The sequence below is a fragment of the Mesoplodon densirostris genome, chromosome 5, assembly GCF_025265405.1.
Source record: "Mesoplodon densirostris isolate mMesDen1 chromosome 5, mMesDen1 primary haplotype, whole genome shotgun sequence".
In the NCBI taxonomy this organism is placed as follows: Eukaryota; Metazoa; Chordata; class Mammalia; order Artiodactyla; family Ziphiidae; genus Mesoplodon; species Mesoplodon densirostris.
Genome location: NC_082665.1, coordinates 55,667,192 through 55,684,155, shown reverse-complemented (window position 1 = coordinate 55,684,155; position 16,964 = coordinate 55,667,192). Strand labels below are relative to the sequence as shown.

Genomic DNA, 16,964 nt, shown 5'->3' with positions numbered 1-16,964 from the left:
ACCTTAGATACTCTTTGGTAGTTCATTTTATCATAAAGAAAAGCAGCATATAATATGTGGGAAAAGCACTGGTATGGAGTGCTTTCCACTTTCCAGACATAAAACTTTGGAAAGGTCATTTAACCTATCTGATTCTTTTTTGTCCCTATAAATTATGTATATATAGTCAGTTTCTTGGTATCACAAACCACCCCCAAATCACAGTGGTTTACAATAAGAATAGCATACATTTATTCTCACTCAAGATACACTATCTCCCGAAGTGTGGCACAGCTGTGGCTCTATTCCAGCTATGTTCCATGTTTCATATTCTCAGACCTAAAGGATAAACCCCTCTATGGGGCATGCCTGTTATCATGGCTGAAAGAAAGGGCAAGAGAGCTGGTAAATGCCAATTACATCTTCTGCACAGTCCTGGCATAGGCCATGTCCATCATCATTCTACTGGCCAAAGAGAAGCACATGGCCAAGGCCAGCATCACTGGAGCAGTAAAGTGCAGTCCTCCCACAACCAGCCAGCAAGTCACATAACCCTCTTACAGGGAAGGATAGTGGTGAAAAAGAAGGGATGAGAATATCTACTTAGTGCTCCAAACCTTTGTGAGTCTCAAGTAAGGAAAGATGTTTAAAAGTGCATTGTAACCCAGTGGATTCTCTCTTATTTAAGAATAGCTATTATTGTTTAACAGTTCTTTTTACTGTTACTTATTTGGAGGATCAAATCCTTACATATCATTAAAACCTACATTCTTACCACAAACGTTTGTAAAGTTTTTAACCATCTCAGTTGCAGTTTTGTAAAAGCTGTGTATTCATGTCTTTAAACTGTTACAAGTACAGTCATTTATAGTCTCTATTATAACTATATTAAACCCCTTTTGGAAAAGTCTTGGGCACCCAGAAAGTTTTTTGACATTTTTTCCCCTGATGATTAAAAGTGACAAAATTCTCTTATAGGAAATTTGGAAAATGTTGTTAGGATGAGGAAGAAATTAAAAACACCAGTATTCAAATCCCTGTGTTAATACACACATACAGATATACACAAATATTAATTTTTACTAAATTGGACAGCTAATGAATATACTCTTTGGCAGTGTTTTTCCACATTACTGTATGTTGTTAACATGCATTTTTTCAGACTATGAAATATTTTGGGGAACGTGAATTTAACATTTCAATATACAATATTAATGTATTTAATATGCAATCATATAGAATTATAAAATCCAGTAATAAAGCGATCACTTATGAAACCACTACCCAACTCGAGAACTAGACCATTACAACATCCTGGAAGTTACCTATGTGCTGCTCTGCGGCTGCCCCTTCCCACCTATAGGTAATGACTGTCCCCTGGTTTGTGTACTGTCATTAGCTGCTGCTGCCTCTTCTTCTTCGTGTTTGTGTGTGTGTGTGTGTTTTCACATATGTGTGTCTCTCCAAATTGTGTGTATCCTTGAGTTTTGCTTTGAGCTTTATAAAAACGGTGTCATACCGCGTTATTTTTAGGGATGAAATGAACATTATAAAATTAATTGAAATTGTCCTCTACTGTTAGATATTTAGAGAGTCTTCCGCTGTTTTACACAGAACTTGTACATTGATCTTTGTGTGTATCCCCAATTATTTCCTTGGAAATAATTTCTAGAGGTGAAATTGCTGGGTTAAAGGGTAAGAACACTTTTAAAGCTTATATAAAAATAACTGTACATCAGGAAATGTGTCCACTTAGAAGATTTTAATGAAACAAGCATTCAGATTTGCCTGATGGATAATTATAAATCATTACTAGGTTTCCACTTTAAAAGGCAATAAGAATACACAGTGTTCCAGTGGCTTATCAAATTAAAAAGTCCAAAACCAAATTCCTCAATAATTCGGACTCCCTGAAATCTACTCTGTTCTTGTCACACTGTGATATTACTATCCTCTCAGTTCCTCAGACTAGAAACCTTACACACATCTTCTCTCTACTGGCCCACCTCCACTTCAGCCACCCCTCACTTCCCCTTCATCAGTAATCAAGTGCTGCTAGTCTGTGTCTGCAATGTCCCTCGAATCCATCCCTTACCTTCCATTCTTACAAGCACTGCTCTAATTAACCCCTGCTCATCTGTCAGGTAGACCGTGACACAACCTCCTAACTGGTCTGCTACCTGTCTTCAGTCTCTTGCCTTTCTAATCAGTCCTTCACTCTGTTACTTTCCCAAAACTCAGACTTGTCTTTAAAACTGAAATCAAGTCATTGATAGCTCTCCATTATCTACAAGATAAAATCCACACTCCTTAATTAAAGCCCTTGATCTAATTCAACCTACCTCTCCAGCTTTGTTTCCTTGTGATTCACCTTCCACACCCCACCCCAAGAACTTTTTGTGTTATATTCTAGGCAGCCTGGGCTGCCTGTTCCCTATATACTTTCCTGTTTTTCTTTATTCTTGTTAACTCCCTCAGCCTAAAATACCCTTACTCTCCCCTCCTTTCCAGTGTGTTGAAATGCTACTCATGCTTCAAGGTGCCACTGAAATGCCAGCTCCTCCATGGAGCTTAACATCAACGTAAGTTATCATAGTTATACTTCTTTTTTTTTTTTTTTTTTTTTTTTGCGGTACGCGGGCCTCTCACTGTTGTGGCCTCCCCCGTTGCGGAGCGCAGGCTCCGGACGCGCAGGCTCAGCGGCCATGGCTCACGGGCCCAGCCGCTCCGCGGCATATGGGATCCTCCCAGACCGGGGCACGAACCCGTATCCCCTGCATCGGCAGGCGGACTCTCAACCACTTGCGCCACCAGGGAGGCCCCATAGTTATACTTCTTAGATGAGTCAGGCATGTTTTCTTCTCTCAAAATACTTTGAATATCAAAACATGAAAAAAATACATTTTTTACATTTGCTGGATAGAAAATAATGCTGGGTAGAAAAAGCAGAACAAACTACTTTAAACACATCAATTACAATAAATTTTAAAACTATATATATGTAATGTATGTATAGATATATGTGTATGTTTATACATTTATACATGTATATATACACACATATACATATATATATATCGACAGAGACAGAGGCCGATAGGAATAGTTGAGTTTGGTGTTTATTAAGCTTCTAAAATTCTTTTTGGAATCAGGCAGGATGAGTACTTCTTTAAAAAATTAATGATACTTGTTAGGTTTATTATCTTTCATAAAGATGCTTGCTTGGGCTTAAGCAGGTTTCCATTTTGAAGCTTAACCATATTAGGTCTCATTGCAGGAGGCCAGCCAGTTGCTTCTCCTTCCTGTTCCAGTGTTGACTGGCTGAGCTGGAGGGGCCTGTTTCCTGGCCGCATCTGTCTAGCCGTAGTCACAGGTGGTGAACAGTCCCCTCAACTGCAAAATGAAGGCATTGCTCTAGATGACTGTTAGACGGATGAGTAGGTGATCTTCAAGGTCCTTTCCACGCTCTGTATTCTGAGATACTGTCCACTCATGAGACAGAAAAATGCTTAAGGACAAAGGAAAGTGCCGTTTGTTCTCTGCCCTGGCACTTTCACTGGTGTCAAGCAGCCAGTTCCTCCTTTTATTAACTCTGAACTGCCAAAAGGTACTGCGTGGGAATTAGTGAATTTGGCTTCTGATCCAGGTGTACCACCACCTCTGTGGCCTTGGGTGTGCCCCTTTCTGTCGCTGGGCCTCTGTTTGCCTATCTCTGCAATGATGAAGGTCAGGCTAGATATTCTTTGAGGTTCTTTGCAGCTGTAATGTAATTTTATAATTGGTATGTGTGAAGTACCCAAGGATTTTTTTACCCTATGGTCACTGGCCTACGTTTCAAAGTTAAGAAGTCAGTAGAATGGGATTATTCATAAAATCGTTTTTCCTTCACAAAATAGTGTAGATAGCAAAGTGGAGCGTCAGGGCATGCAAGCAGATATGTGTGATTGAAGGATATCCTGGCTCCATCACTTACTCCAGCTCACCTTAATATTTTTTCTCTTCTGATGAGTATTTCTCAAGTCTTAAAATTGTTACCTTTAGTAATATAAACCAAAACATTTTGAGGATCTCTTGTAGGAAATTAAAATGTTAGATTAGAGAGTTCAAATATGCACACGAATTCAGATCGGTCTAGCAGTAGTACAATACATGTCAAATATATGAACTCTAACTATCATTACAGACTTCCTTTCTTAAGAAAGAGATTCCAAAGTCTGAAGAAGCGTCCCACTTTAATTTCAAGGGACAAGCTAATATTTGATATATGTTACTTGATTCCAGAGTTGCTTCTGGCAAACATAATTGTTACTGTTTAAACAGGTATTTCTTTTCTAGCAATTAGAACTTTTTTCATTTTGATGGGTAGTCATAACTATTAACCACCAGCAGTGCAGGGATAATTTACATTCAAATTGTGAGACATCGCTCTGTGAACACATAAACTAATTTAGATTTATTCAGAACCTTTTATCCTAAAGTGCTGTACACACATTTCTTTACAATCTGATTGCAAGCTATATATAGGACTCTCCTATCTGAAATAGGGCAGCAACCAAAGTAATTAAAATAAAGGGTACAACTTCAAAAAAGTAGTGGAAAGAAGGAAATGTAATATTTTTTACTTGTTCCTGTATGCTCTTATGCCTATAGGATTGGAGAATCCATGTTGACCAAATGCACCAGCACAAAAGTGGAATTGAATCTGCTCTAAAGGAGACCAAGGTATGTGAATTACTTCAGATGAGTACATGAGTACATTTACTCATCTGTGTAATACCTATTAAGGGAGAACATGAAAGGAAAAAAGACCCAATCCTTGCCCTTGAGGAGTTTCCTGATTGAATGTACCATATTATGTTTCAACAGCCCTAACACTTAAACCAACTAAAGAAAGGTAACTATATAAAAGCAATATGATATATACCTAGTATATTACATACTCTAGATATATAGGTAGGCATATTAGAATCATTTCATCATTCTTTCCCCTCTGAATCTCAGGGAATAACAGCACCAGGCCAGCAACGCCTAGAACCTACAGCTTCCCAGGCTTGCTGCCCTGCCAGAAATAGGGACTTTTGGAGAATACCACAAAGAAGCAAAGCTGGAGTAAGAAGTTATGGGTCCCAGACTAGAGCTATAAGTTTAATGATCTACTTCCAACTGGAATATTCCAGTCATCTTTGAATTGTGCTATAAGAAAATCGTGTTATTCCCTTACCTACTTTGATTGTGGGCTTTATATAAAGCACATTCCACTCACATATATTTTAGATTTGCATAAGGACAAATAAATTGACTAACACTACCAGGTGCTTTTTTATTTTAACATTCTGCAAAGTGTGACTAAAATAATTTTCATTACAGACTTTTTTGTTGCTGAAAATTTCAAACTATCTTCTTTTTCATTGGTGGTTGAGAATTTGTGAGATGAATTGAGGGAGATTTAACCCATTTAAAACTACTTTTGAAAAATATATTTGTGAAGTCTCTGTCTACTAAAATTTCTAGGGATTTTTGGACAAACTTCATAATGAAATTAGCAGGACTCTGGAGAAGATTGGCAGCCGAGAAAAGTACATCAATAATCAGCTTGAGCACTTGGTTCAGGAATATCGTGCAGCTCAAGCCCAGCTGAGTGAGGTAACTAAGGAATGATATCCAGGGTTCATTCCAGTTAATGACCCTAGTCCCTAAACTTGACACAGCACTTTTTTTTTTTTTTTTAAGTTTTTGGCCTCACCCCACTGCACGTGGGATCTGATTTCCCCGACCAGGGACTGAACCTGCGCCTCCTGCACTGGAAGGCAGAGTCTTAATCACTGTACTGCCAGGGAAGTCTCGACACAGGACCTTTCATTTGAGAATCATGAAATACTTTTCACAAACAGCAGCACATTGATCCTCTGCCCACTTTAGGAAGCAAATACAACTTGTCATCTCCATTTTACATGTGATAGAAATTATCTCCTAGAAGTTTTTAAATGTATTTCTTCATTAGATTTAAGTAAAAGAAGTCATATTGCTGGGAAACATGGCTTAGAACAGGAACACAGTGCCAGGACACCTGGTTTTGTTTCTAAGTCTGCTGTTAATTTACTGTCTGAGTAGGAGGAAGTGGAATAGTATGCATTTACATGTGTCAGGGAGAAAAGACATCCTTTCCATTGTGGCTTACAACCACATAATAAGGAATATGAAAGCAAGACACGTTCGAAGACAAGCAGTTTAATTAATTAAATGAGCAAATTTTTTAATCTTTTCAAAGTTTTAGAAATTCAACCAAAATAAAATAAAACCTTCAGCCTTTGAAAGCAGCAGTGCTTTGTTACAACAGTAGGGATCTAAAGGCTTTCCTTTGGGATTTATGCCCCCTCTTTCCTGATGCTGAGGAAGACTACTAATGTCTTCCTCAACAACTGCAAATGTCAGTTGAAGGCATATTTTTTTCTTTCAGCAGACAAGGTTAGAAGGAGAAAAAAATGGAAATAAACTTGAGACACTTCTATACTTTCAGAAGTTCTCAAAGACCAAGCAGAAAGTAACCTTCACTGTTTTATTATTTGTTTAATTAGTTATTCACACATATACACATCTATTTGCAAATGTTTTTACTTTTAAAATGCTATAAAAAGTCTCTGATTACAGCCACCCTGTATCTCTCAAACATTGATATTAAATAATTGATTAAGTTCGTTCCCAAGGACATATTCCATATTGTCATACTGTTTGTTAATCCTTATTAATTACTGACTCTGATGCTGTATTATGATTGATTTTTTAGAACATGTTTTCTCTGCATAGCACGCAGATTAGATCGACCAAGAGCCATTGTCTAAACTGTTTAGGAGTGGCTGAGGACAGTTTTTATTGTGAACCGTGCCCCTGTGAGTTACACAATTATTTTATGAAGGTTAAGGTAGTTCATCATTGTATAGTGCTTTTGTTAAATACATGGTGCCTATGAGGGACATAAAATAGCTACCGTTAAAATGTCATTTTTCACAATAGTATTCACAAACAAGGAGGGGCGTTGTCATAACATGATATGCAGAAATTACAAACACAACGAGGTCATATTTAAGTCATCTGCTTCTGTTTTGAACTTGCCATTAAACAAAATGTTTTCTCCCTCAGGCAAGGGAGCGTTACCAGCAGGGAAACGGCGGAGTAACTGAAAGGACCAGACTCCTGTCTGAGGTACATACTGTGTGCTCCTGCCAGATTCTCACCTGTCAGCGGGGTACCGTGGTTCAGAGCCCTGGATGGTTTAATCTGCTACAGCCGTGGGTTGTTTACTCTAGTAGTTGCCTCCTGTGGCTCTTAAATCCTTTCCTTTAGGAGAAAATCCCTAAATTGTCTTATCAGTGAATCAATTACCTATTTATATACTACTTGTTTCCACAAAATGCCTGAAGTTGTTTTACTAAATGTAACATAACACATGCTGATAATATTAGCACATTTATAATCTTCCTTAATCTTTTTTAAAACATAATAATTGTAATTAATATATAGAAGAGTAGGTAAAGCATTGACTTAAATGTCTTATAATAAATTTTAATGTTAGTCTTTAAGATATAAGCTTTGTTTTTAGTGATTGTTGTTGGTAACTTGTGTGTGATCCTGTGTATTTCTCTGTCCACAAATTGGAAGCGGCTTGTAACCCTTTCCCTTCTAAAAACTTATGGAATATTTACATATAGTGTATTTATTTTCATCATCTTGCAGAAGATGTAAGACCTAACATATGACATACTACATGAATTATATTAGTAATACATATATATTATATATTAGGTCTTACCCATGTATATTTATATATGTATATTAATAATATATGCTCCCATTTTTCACTGAAGAGCTGAGAGGAAAAAAAACCTTACAACGAGGTCAGTAGCCAATATGGGACTAAAGTCCAAGATTATCTTTGGATACAATCAAGTATAATTGTCACAAACTTTTCTGTATAATAGAATTAAGCTTCTTTGATGGAGATTATTTGAGGAGTAAATAGTTATTTTAAAATACTAAAAATATAACTTTAGAAATATTTAGACTCTAACCCCGTGGTGCTTCTAGGCAGATAAAACATTATACAGAAGTAAAGTGCTCACTTATGTTAGGTAAATTAACACTTGAAGGGAGTCCAGGGAACCATTTAGTTCTTTTGGAGTATGTAGTTATCCCCAGTTGTAACATTTCAGGTGCCTGAAAAAAGTTAATTTGCTTTTACTTGGATGAGCACTTTATTCCCAAGGAAGTTTTTGCTGACCAGCATGATAAAAATAAAGCCTACTAAGTTACAATTATGGTTTCGTTCTAGATCATATCAAAATTTTTCAATTTTTAAAAGATGATATTTTCTACCTACATTTATGCTAGTTTGGAATTTATAGAGGCTATAGTAGTATAATTTTGAGTATGATATAGAGTACACATTAGAGCCACTATAACAGCCCAGTGTGCCTCTTGGAGTTCATGGTTTGGATAAAGCAGTTAGAATATTTTTATATATAGCCATATGGTATAAACGTTATTTTTAGTGTCCTATAGAGGAAAAGGTGGCAGATTCTCTTATAAAACTGTAATATTAGAAAGATATGTGGTAAACTTCTAGAAATTTAAAATCTTTTTAGGATGTTTGTGCTGTTTTAATTAATAACTGATCATTAGAGACTGGCATGGTAGATGCTATGAGGTAACTGCAAAGCTTGAGTGCCTGATGCCTAAAAAAACAACTTAGATCATTTTTATTCTATCATGTTACAACCTGAGACAGTCAATAAAAAAATAATTTGGTGACGTTTAACAATAGGAGCACTCTCAGAAGATAAAAAGCTTTGCATATCTGCATACTTTATTATTCAAATTATGTCCAGAATACTGCTAAGATCTTTGTATCCCTTTATGTATGTATTATATCTGAATTAATTTTTTAATACATCATACAAAAATTTTGAAAATTTATTAAAATCCAGTGCTCATGAAAACTTTTGTTTTCAATGAAAGGTTACAGAAGAGCTAGAAAAGGTAAAACAAGAAATGGAAGAAAAAGGCAGCAGTATGACTGATGGTGGTAAGTACACACTCATTTTAAGAAGAAAATGAGCAAAAGAAGAATATCTTTAAGAAATCTATTTTTTAAAGAGGTATTAATAAATAAGAAGTCTGCTTTTTAAAATGAATTTGTTTGAAGGGGAGGTACATGGTGCAAAAATGAGGTCTGATAATCAGTATACTGTTTTCCTTATAAATGAGCTGAGAAGAGTCATAATTTTTTTTACTATCATTTAGGATTTTTTAAAAAATTCAAACTGTATTAATTCAGAAATAGAATAGGAGATAGTTAAATATGCACTTTGTTATGCCAGTTTAAAAAAATAATATTTTGTTCCATTTTCATCAAATGAGCTTCATTATTCCATTTTATGTACAAAAAAAGCACTAAGTGTACGCCCAAAAGGCACAAAGGTGGTGATGTGATGACCTTTTTTTCCCCTCTTTCCTGGTAGACCTGACTGGGCAAGGATCAAATAGAGAAGAATTAATAATCCTATAGTAATCATCCTCTGTTGTAAGCTAGTTACTTTGACATGGCCCAGTGGTGATTGCCTAAGGCCCTTCGTTGCTCTAGAAGGATTTTCTAGAGTTCTAACGGAATATACTGAGTGATCTTTCAGAAGGTGATGTATAGGGGGTTTGCAGTATGTTTAAATGAGCCATTAGCTATGTCTTAAAGGTAGTTCTTCCTTCTCTTTTTCTTCCATTGTATCCCCTTTTCCTTCAGATAAATATACTAGCCTCTAAAAAAATATTGAAGACATTCTTAAACACACCTTTAGCAACTCTTCCTCTAGAAAAGAAAGGAAGTTCAGCCTCAGTACATCAAATGCTGCATCATTTCCCAACCTAGAAATCTCAGGTGTTTAAAATGCCACAGCAAAACTGTGTGAATGTCAGTAAATTGTTGGCTGTGTTTTTAACCCCATTTTTGGCTTAAGACAAAGTGAGGAAAATGTCATACCATTCTGTAATACACTGATACTCCAAATGAACGTTTTTATTCCATGTTATTTTCATTCTGCAGCTCCTTTGGTGAAGATTAAACAGAGCTTAACGAAGCTGAAGCAAGAAACTATTCAGATGGACATTAGAATCGGTGTTGTGGAACACACATTACTCCAGTCAAAATTGAAGGAGAAGTCCAACATGACCAGGGACATGCATGCCACAATCATTCCAGAATCTGCAATAGGCTCTTATTAAAGCATATCGTTTTTCAGGCTTCTGATTAGTTTTTTTTTATATCAAATCATATTTTATGCTGCATAGACTTCAAAACACAGTTATTCCTTTAAAAGCATGTTGAACGGGTATTTTTTACATATATACACACATATTGTATGTGTGTATACATACAATGATGATTATGGATGGTCAAAGCCTTTGAATTGAATATAATATTTAATAAAGTAATGAAAAATTCTCACTTTCAAAGAAGGTTTCACTAATCATTGCATATGTTAAAGCTCCCACCTGGTGGCTCACTGTCCTTATGGTTCCGTGCATTTGAGGAACAGGTACATGATGCAAAATGTGTAGGACTCATGCTTTCTGCAGGTGCTGCCACTGCTATCAGCACATGGACCTTTGACATAAGCCTGGCCCCTTCCACTGGATCCACACACAGTGATCACAAGTACTTCTGCACCCAGAGGCAGCCAGTGATGGCTGGGAATTCTTTCCAAGAACCCAGACTACCCTTGCCTCAGCTTTATGGTTACCTAAAATTACATTTTTTAAAAAGAAAGCATCAGAAAAATCTTCAGTATCTTTATTAACATTTGAAGTTTACTATTTATCATGAACATTTCACGACTAAACTGATTTTATATCTTCTATGATCTAAGGCCACCTAATAAAAAATAAACATTTCAGTCGTGTTTGGCTTTGCTCCTATAGTGATGAAAACGTATATACATTTCTCAGTTCTACTTTTTTCTGTGGTATCAGCTATACTAAGGAATCATGTTGTAGCAGAAGGAGAGACAGCACGTCATGTCAAGATCAGCCTCCTGACATTGGTGATCTTTTTTTTTTTTTTTTTTTTTTTTTTGCGGTACGTGGGCCTCTCACTGTTGTGGCCTCTCCTGTTACAGAGCACAGGCTCCAGACACGCAGGCTCAGCGGCCATGGCTCACGGGCCTAGCCGCTCCGCGCCATGTGGGATCTTCTCGGACCAGGGCACGAACCCGCGTCCCCTGCAATGGCAGGTGGACTCTCAACCACTGCGCCACCAGGGAAGCCCCAATACTGGTGATCTTTACTTACACGTCTTAGTGAGCAACTTTCTAGTCTGGGATTTCTAAATTGGTGAAATAAGCAATATTAGAGTGACCAACTTGGAACTGGGGGAAACTGGTGAGATGCACTCAAACCACAAGATAGTCCACATTTATTTTTTGAAAAGAAGGGGGGAAATAAATTTATCTAGTGGTAAATTTTGATAAGAATACATATATATACAACAAAAATAATAAAATCCCTTTCTCATTTTTATCTTAATATGTTATCCCCACCCCAATTTCTTTTTTTAGCCATTACTTTCTAGATATATACCCTCACACACACACATCTTTTTCTTTCCTTCATACTCTCTCTACTTCAAGACTGAGTTCAGATAAAAGAAAATCAGTATGTGTAAACTATTACACAAGAGGGTGGCAATCGATACAATGGCAAAGTCAGTTTATTTAATTTGGGATAACAGGCAGTTTGAAAAAGTCCCAAATTTTTCCCTTCCTGTATGGTCAGAGGAAGAGGCAGAATAGGAAGTGTGAAACCTAACCTTCGGACCCACAAGCAAACAGAGATTCCCCTGGAACTTATTTGCACAGGTATTGTCATGGCTGAGTAGTTTTGTCATGAATTCAATCAATGCAGAGAACCCTTCTAGATAAATCAGAGCTCTCCACAAAATGTACTTTTGCTTGGAAGCAAAGTGCACTCTTTGTTTCATGCAAATTCAGTAATCTAAGAACTCTTCCAATAACTACTGTAAGCAACCTATGTTTACTTCCTTTGAAATAACCCAGTTTACTCAGGTTGGGTTGGGGGGCCCTCCTCTCTGTTTCCATAGAGCACTGTGAATAACTCTAATATAGAACTTATTGTACTATATTGTAATTATTTTTTCCTCAACTGTCTCTAGTAGATTGAGCTGCTTGAGGACAAGGAGAAAGTCTTTTTCATTTCCATATTCCCAGCCAAGTCCTAGCACATAGGGTGTGACTTAGTAAGTGAATGGCTAGATGACTGGAATTACGCAGTTCCAGAATATCTTGTAGCTGCTATTCTACAGCAGGTGAATTTAATGTCTTCAAGTCTATGAGATTTGACACAATTTCAAGATAGTAATTATAAATGATGGGTCCAGGATTGGAATTGGCAGCATCAGTATGAACTCATAGATGAATAGAAAATATAAATATTTATAGATACAGATATGCATATACACATATACATGTATTTACTAGTTCTGTCCTCTAAGAGGGTCTAGGAGCAGTGACAGCCCAATAACAATGAGAATACCTAACACTCAGATCCTGGTTTCTAAATTTTCTACTTAAAGACAAAAACCCAACAAACACACCCAGACTTCTTAGAAACCGATTCTTGGGCTGGGCAGGGAGAGCACAAGATAAGCCTGGAATACCTTGCTCTGCCAGATAGTAAGGATGTGCTCAGAGAATGATGGGGATATGACTGAAGGACACAGATTGAGGGGTATTCCACCAGCCAATCTGAGATAATTGAGTGTCAAAACAAATAATTATAGTAATAAATTATAACCCACAGAATGAAACAAGAAACCACAAGTCCATACAGATAGAGATAACTGAATCAACAGCAGAAGAGAAGGGTCTTCCTTACAATAGAATGACAGTTAAAGTAAAAGGAATACTGCGTTTAGAAATCACCATCTGGCAACCACCATGCAGGAATATCTCAGAGATACTGCAGGTTCAATTCCAGGCTACCACAATAAAGTGAATATCACAATAAAGTAAGTAACATGAATTTTTCAGTTTCCCATGCATGTAAAAGTTATGTTTACAATATACTGTAGTCTATTAACTGTGCAATAACATGGTCTTTAAAAAACAATGTACATATTTTAATTACAAAATACTTTATTGCTAAAAAATGCTAACCATCATCTGAGGTTTAGTGAGTCATAGTCATAGTAGTAGCATCAAAGATCACCAATCATAGAATAATATAATAATAATAATAAAGTGAAATATTGCAAGAATTACCAAAATGGGACACAGAGAATGAAATGAGCAAATGGAAAAATGGCACCAATGTTTCTGGTAATTTGAGCTTGCCTCAATTTACCTATTTAGGGTGACAGATGCTAAAACCAGTAGGTGAAAGTTTAATGAGAAACTGAATATTTACATAATCTCGAAGCCTATAAGATACTACACGAAAAGAAAAATTGTAACTTTATGGTAGAGAAACCTTGCAGATATCACTTTAAGTGATCAAAAGTTAACCTTACTAGTAGTGGAACAAATAGCCATCATGTGTCTCCTGAAAAGAGCACACATTCTTGAAAATGTATGACTTGAATCTAGTCATGAGGAAACAGACAATCCAATGGAGGGACATTGTTCAAAATGTCCTGTGTTCTTCAAAAATGATAGCGTCATGAACAAAAAGACTGAGGAACTGCTCTAAATTAAAGGAGGTGAAAGGGACATAATTAAATACAACAAGTGATTCCAGACTGGATCCCGGGCCAGGAAAAAACAAAACAAAACTTTGTTTGTTAGAAAAGGGCTTTTTTTTTTGGCTGCATTGGGTCTTTGTTACTAAGCGCAGTCTTTCTCTAGCTGCAGCGAGTAGAGACTACTCTTTGTTGCAGTGCGAGGGCTTCTCATTGCAGTGGGCAGGCTACTCATTGTGGTGGCTTCTCTTGTTGCGGAGCACGGGCTCTAGGCGCACGGGCTTCAGTAGTTGTGGCTCACGGGCTCCAGAGCGCAGGCTCAGTAGTCGTGGCACACAGGATTAGTTGCTCCGCGGCATGTGGGAATCTTCCTGGACCCGGGCTCAAACCTGTGTCCCCTGCATTGGCAAGCGGATTCTTAACCACTGCATCACCAGGAAAGTCTCAGAAAAGGACATTATTGAGACAGGTAAAATTCAAATAAGGTCTATAGACTGGATAATAGTATTAAATCAATGTTAATTTTTTGATATTTGTACTGTGGTTATATAAAGGGATATCCTTGTTTTTAGCAATACACACAAGTCTTTGGAGGTAAAGGAGCATCATGTCAGCAACTTGTTCTCAAATGGTTCAGGGGAAAAAATGTACATATACATATGTGTGTGTTTGTATATTCACACACATAGAGAGAGAAAGGGATAATGATTTTTAAAATGTGAACCGTTAACATTTTTGGGAATTTGAGAGAAGAATATATAGAAATCCATTGTACATTTTTTACAACTTTTCTATAAATCTGAAATTATTACAAAATACAAAGGTTAAAAAAAATGATGTTTCTTGGAAATGATATGCTTTACACAGAATTTAGTCCCCCTCTGAAACAAATAGACAATCAACTGTGTAAATCATTTAACCTCTCTAATAAAATTATATGGCCTGGTGAACATGTCTTAAGCTTATATAATCATTTACTCATTGACCAAGTAGGAACAACTTTTTGACACCTCTAAGGAAGTTTTTCTCTACTGCCCTCTTAATTTATCTAGGTCAGCATTTCCCATGAGTTTAAACAAAAGCAAAAGTCTCTGTAACCAGTAAATTTGAGAAACGTTAAACAAGGTTCATTTTCTTCAGGACTTCTCATCTACATTGTGAATCTGCAAGCAACAAATGTAGTTCCCTTTTTTTTGCAAATATGTAATCACAGACACTTTTTACTCAGAACACTCTTTAAGAATGCAGATTTAATTAAATGGGTATGTGAAAATCAGTATACAGATCTGAGATTATTTTCCAACCTTTTATTAGAACTGGTGGACCTGTGTAGGAATATGAGACAACATGTAATTCTGATTCAAAACTCTGCTGTGTGGATGGTTAACAATCATGGGGTGGATGCTCTCTGAATGTCAGTAGACTTTGAGGATTTGGGAAACTTTGTAGAGAACATGAGATTAAATGGCCAAGTGCTTTTCTTCTTAAAACTCTTCTCTGCCAGCCCAAAAGGCTTTTTGTGTTTTCTTTGGTCTTCATTATAAAAATGCAATTATAGTAGTTAGAAAGGACCCTCTACTTTGCGGTCAAATAACAACCATTGTCAAAGCACCTTTTTAAAACTGAGTGTGCCCAACAGCCAAGTCATAATTCCTAAAACTTTATATTTGAAGAGGTGTAATGGCATTTATAAAGGGTAAAAACAATTTGGGGTTCACTAGTTGTTGCTGTTGTTTGACAAGTCTTTTTAAAAATACAGGGAAGAGAAGGGCAAGAACCATGCTCATCTTAACGTGTTCTAAATAGCAGGTCTCAAGCATTGGATTTCCATAATTGGGTGCTATTGATACAGACATGCAAAGTTCAAACCTGTGATTTGCTGACTCACCATCAGTGCTTTATTTTAGGCCCACCTTGGTCCCCACCATACTTTGTCCTTGCATTGCTAAGTACTACAAGGACATTTTCCAGTTGACCCTCAGACAGTACCCTAGAGCCCACCACCTGCTTCTTCCCATCCCCTACTTGAGAAGCTATTGGATAAAGTCTTTGTACATAAATAGCCCCTATTGTATGGGTCAGTAGTTACCAACTAATTACTGCGTTCTTACCTTACACAGCAGTCTCTAGGCTAGAAACGGCTAAAGTTCCTAACTCTAATTGGGAATCCAAATCAAACAGGCAACTTCTAGAAAAATACCCAATTTTTCAGCCCTCTTCTCCCTCAGTTCTTATTTCACAGGTCTCTGGTGGGACCTTGGGTGGTCAGAAATTTTAAAAAGCTCCTCACGTGACTTTGATGCAGCTAATGGAAGAACTATTTTAAGGAGCTACCATTCTAGAAATGTTTCCTAGCTACGAGTAAACAGATAAACCATTTTAGATCTAAAAGGGTCTTTAAAGAGGATCTAAATTATTGGTTTTTAAAGTATTGCCTGTAAACAATCTTAAAATTTGCACTGCCTGGAATGATTTTTAATAAGTACCCTAGATTATGTAACAAACACTAGAGTTTAAGACATATTGATATTAAAAACTGTCACTTAAAAAAATCATAAAGGGCTTCCCTAGTGGCACAGTGGTTGAGAGTCTGCCTGCCGATGCAGGGGACACGGGTTCGTGCCCCGGTCCGGGAAGATCCCACATGCCGTGGAGCGGCTGGGCCCGTGAGCCATGGCCACTGAGCCTGTGCGTCCAGAGCCTGTGCTCCGCAACGGGAGAGGCCACAACAGTGAGAGGCCCATGTACCGCGCAAAAATAAATAAATAAATAAATAATCATAAAACCTAAGCCCCAAAAGGTTAAGTGGCCTGCCCATTTAATAAACCAATATTTAAAACTTCATGGTTTCCTAAGTGATTCTCAACACAGCTTGAAACATCTGAGGGAACTTCACGTTCACAGCCCCATCACCCATCCTGTCCCATCCACATCCCAATGCAAGATTATACAGTAATATTTCCATTTATATCCAATGATTACTTTTTTCTCTACTCCCTATATAAAGGCTTTTGCATAGAATACTGCATGGGGAGTCCAGACACCTTGATTCCAATCCCAAGTTTGCTAGTAATTGCCTGCATGACTTTTAGGATGTTACTTATCCTTAGTGTCAATTTTCTTCTTCTGAAAAGTTAGCAGTAGGACTAGAATATTTTGGATGCTTCTAGTCCTAAGACTGCATGATTTTAAAACTTTAACAGGCTCTCCTCCACTGTTTGTAATAGCTTGCAATGGTGCACCATCT

General features: G+C 37.1%; 1 protein-coding gene across 1 annotated transcript in view; it reads left to right on the top strand.

The window, feature by feature from the left end:
• IFT57 (intraflagellar transport 57) overlaps positions 1–10,266 on the top strand; it is a 60,330-nt gene extending 50,064 nt beyond the window's left edge. Inside the window, exons 7-11 of the mRNA XM_060098760.1 lie at positions 4,630–4,701; positions 5,491–5,622; positions 7,117–7,179; positions 8,992–9,058; positions 10,070–10,266. Coding sequence (XP_059954743.1) covers positions 4,630–4,701; positions 5,491–5,622; positions 7,117–7,179; positions 8,992–9,058; positions 10,070–10,248 — 513 coding nt within the window. The 3' untranslated portion in view covers positions 10,249–10,266. The remainder of the gene's footprint in view (positions 1–4,629; positions 4,702–5,490; positions 5,623–7,116; positions 7,180–8,991; positions 9,059–10,069) is intronic.
• The last annotated feature ends 6,698 nt before the right edge of the window (positions 10,267–16,964 follow it).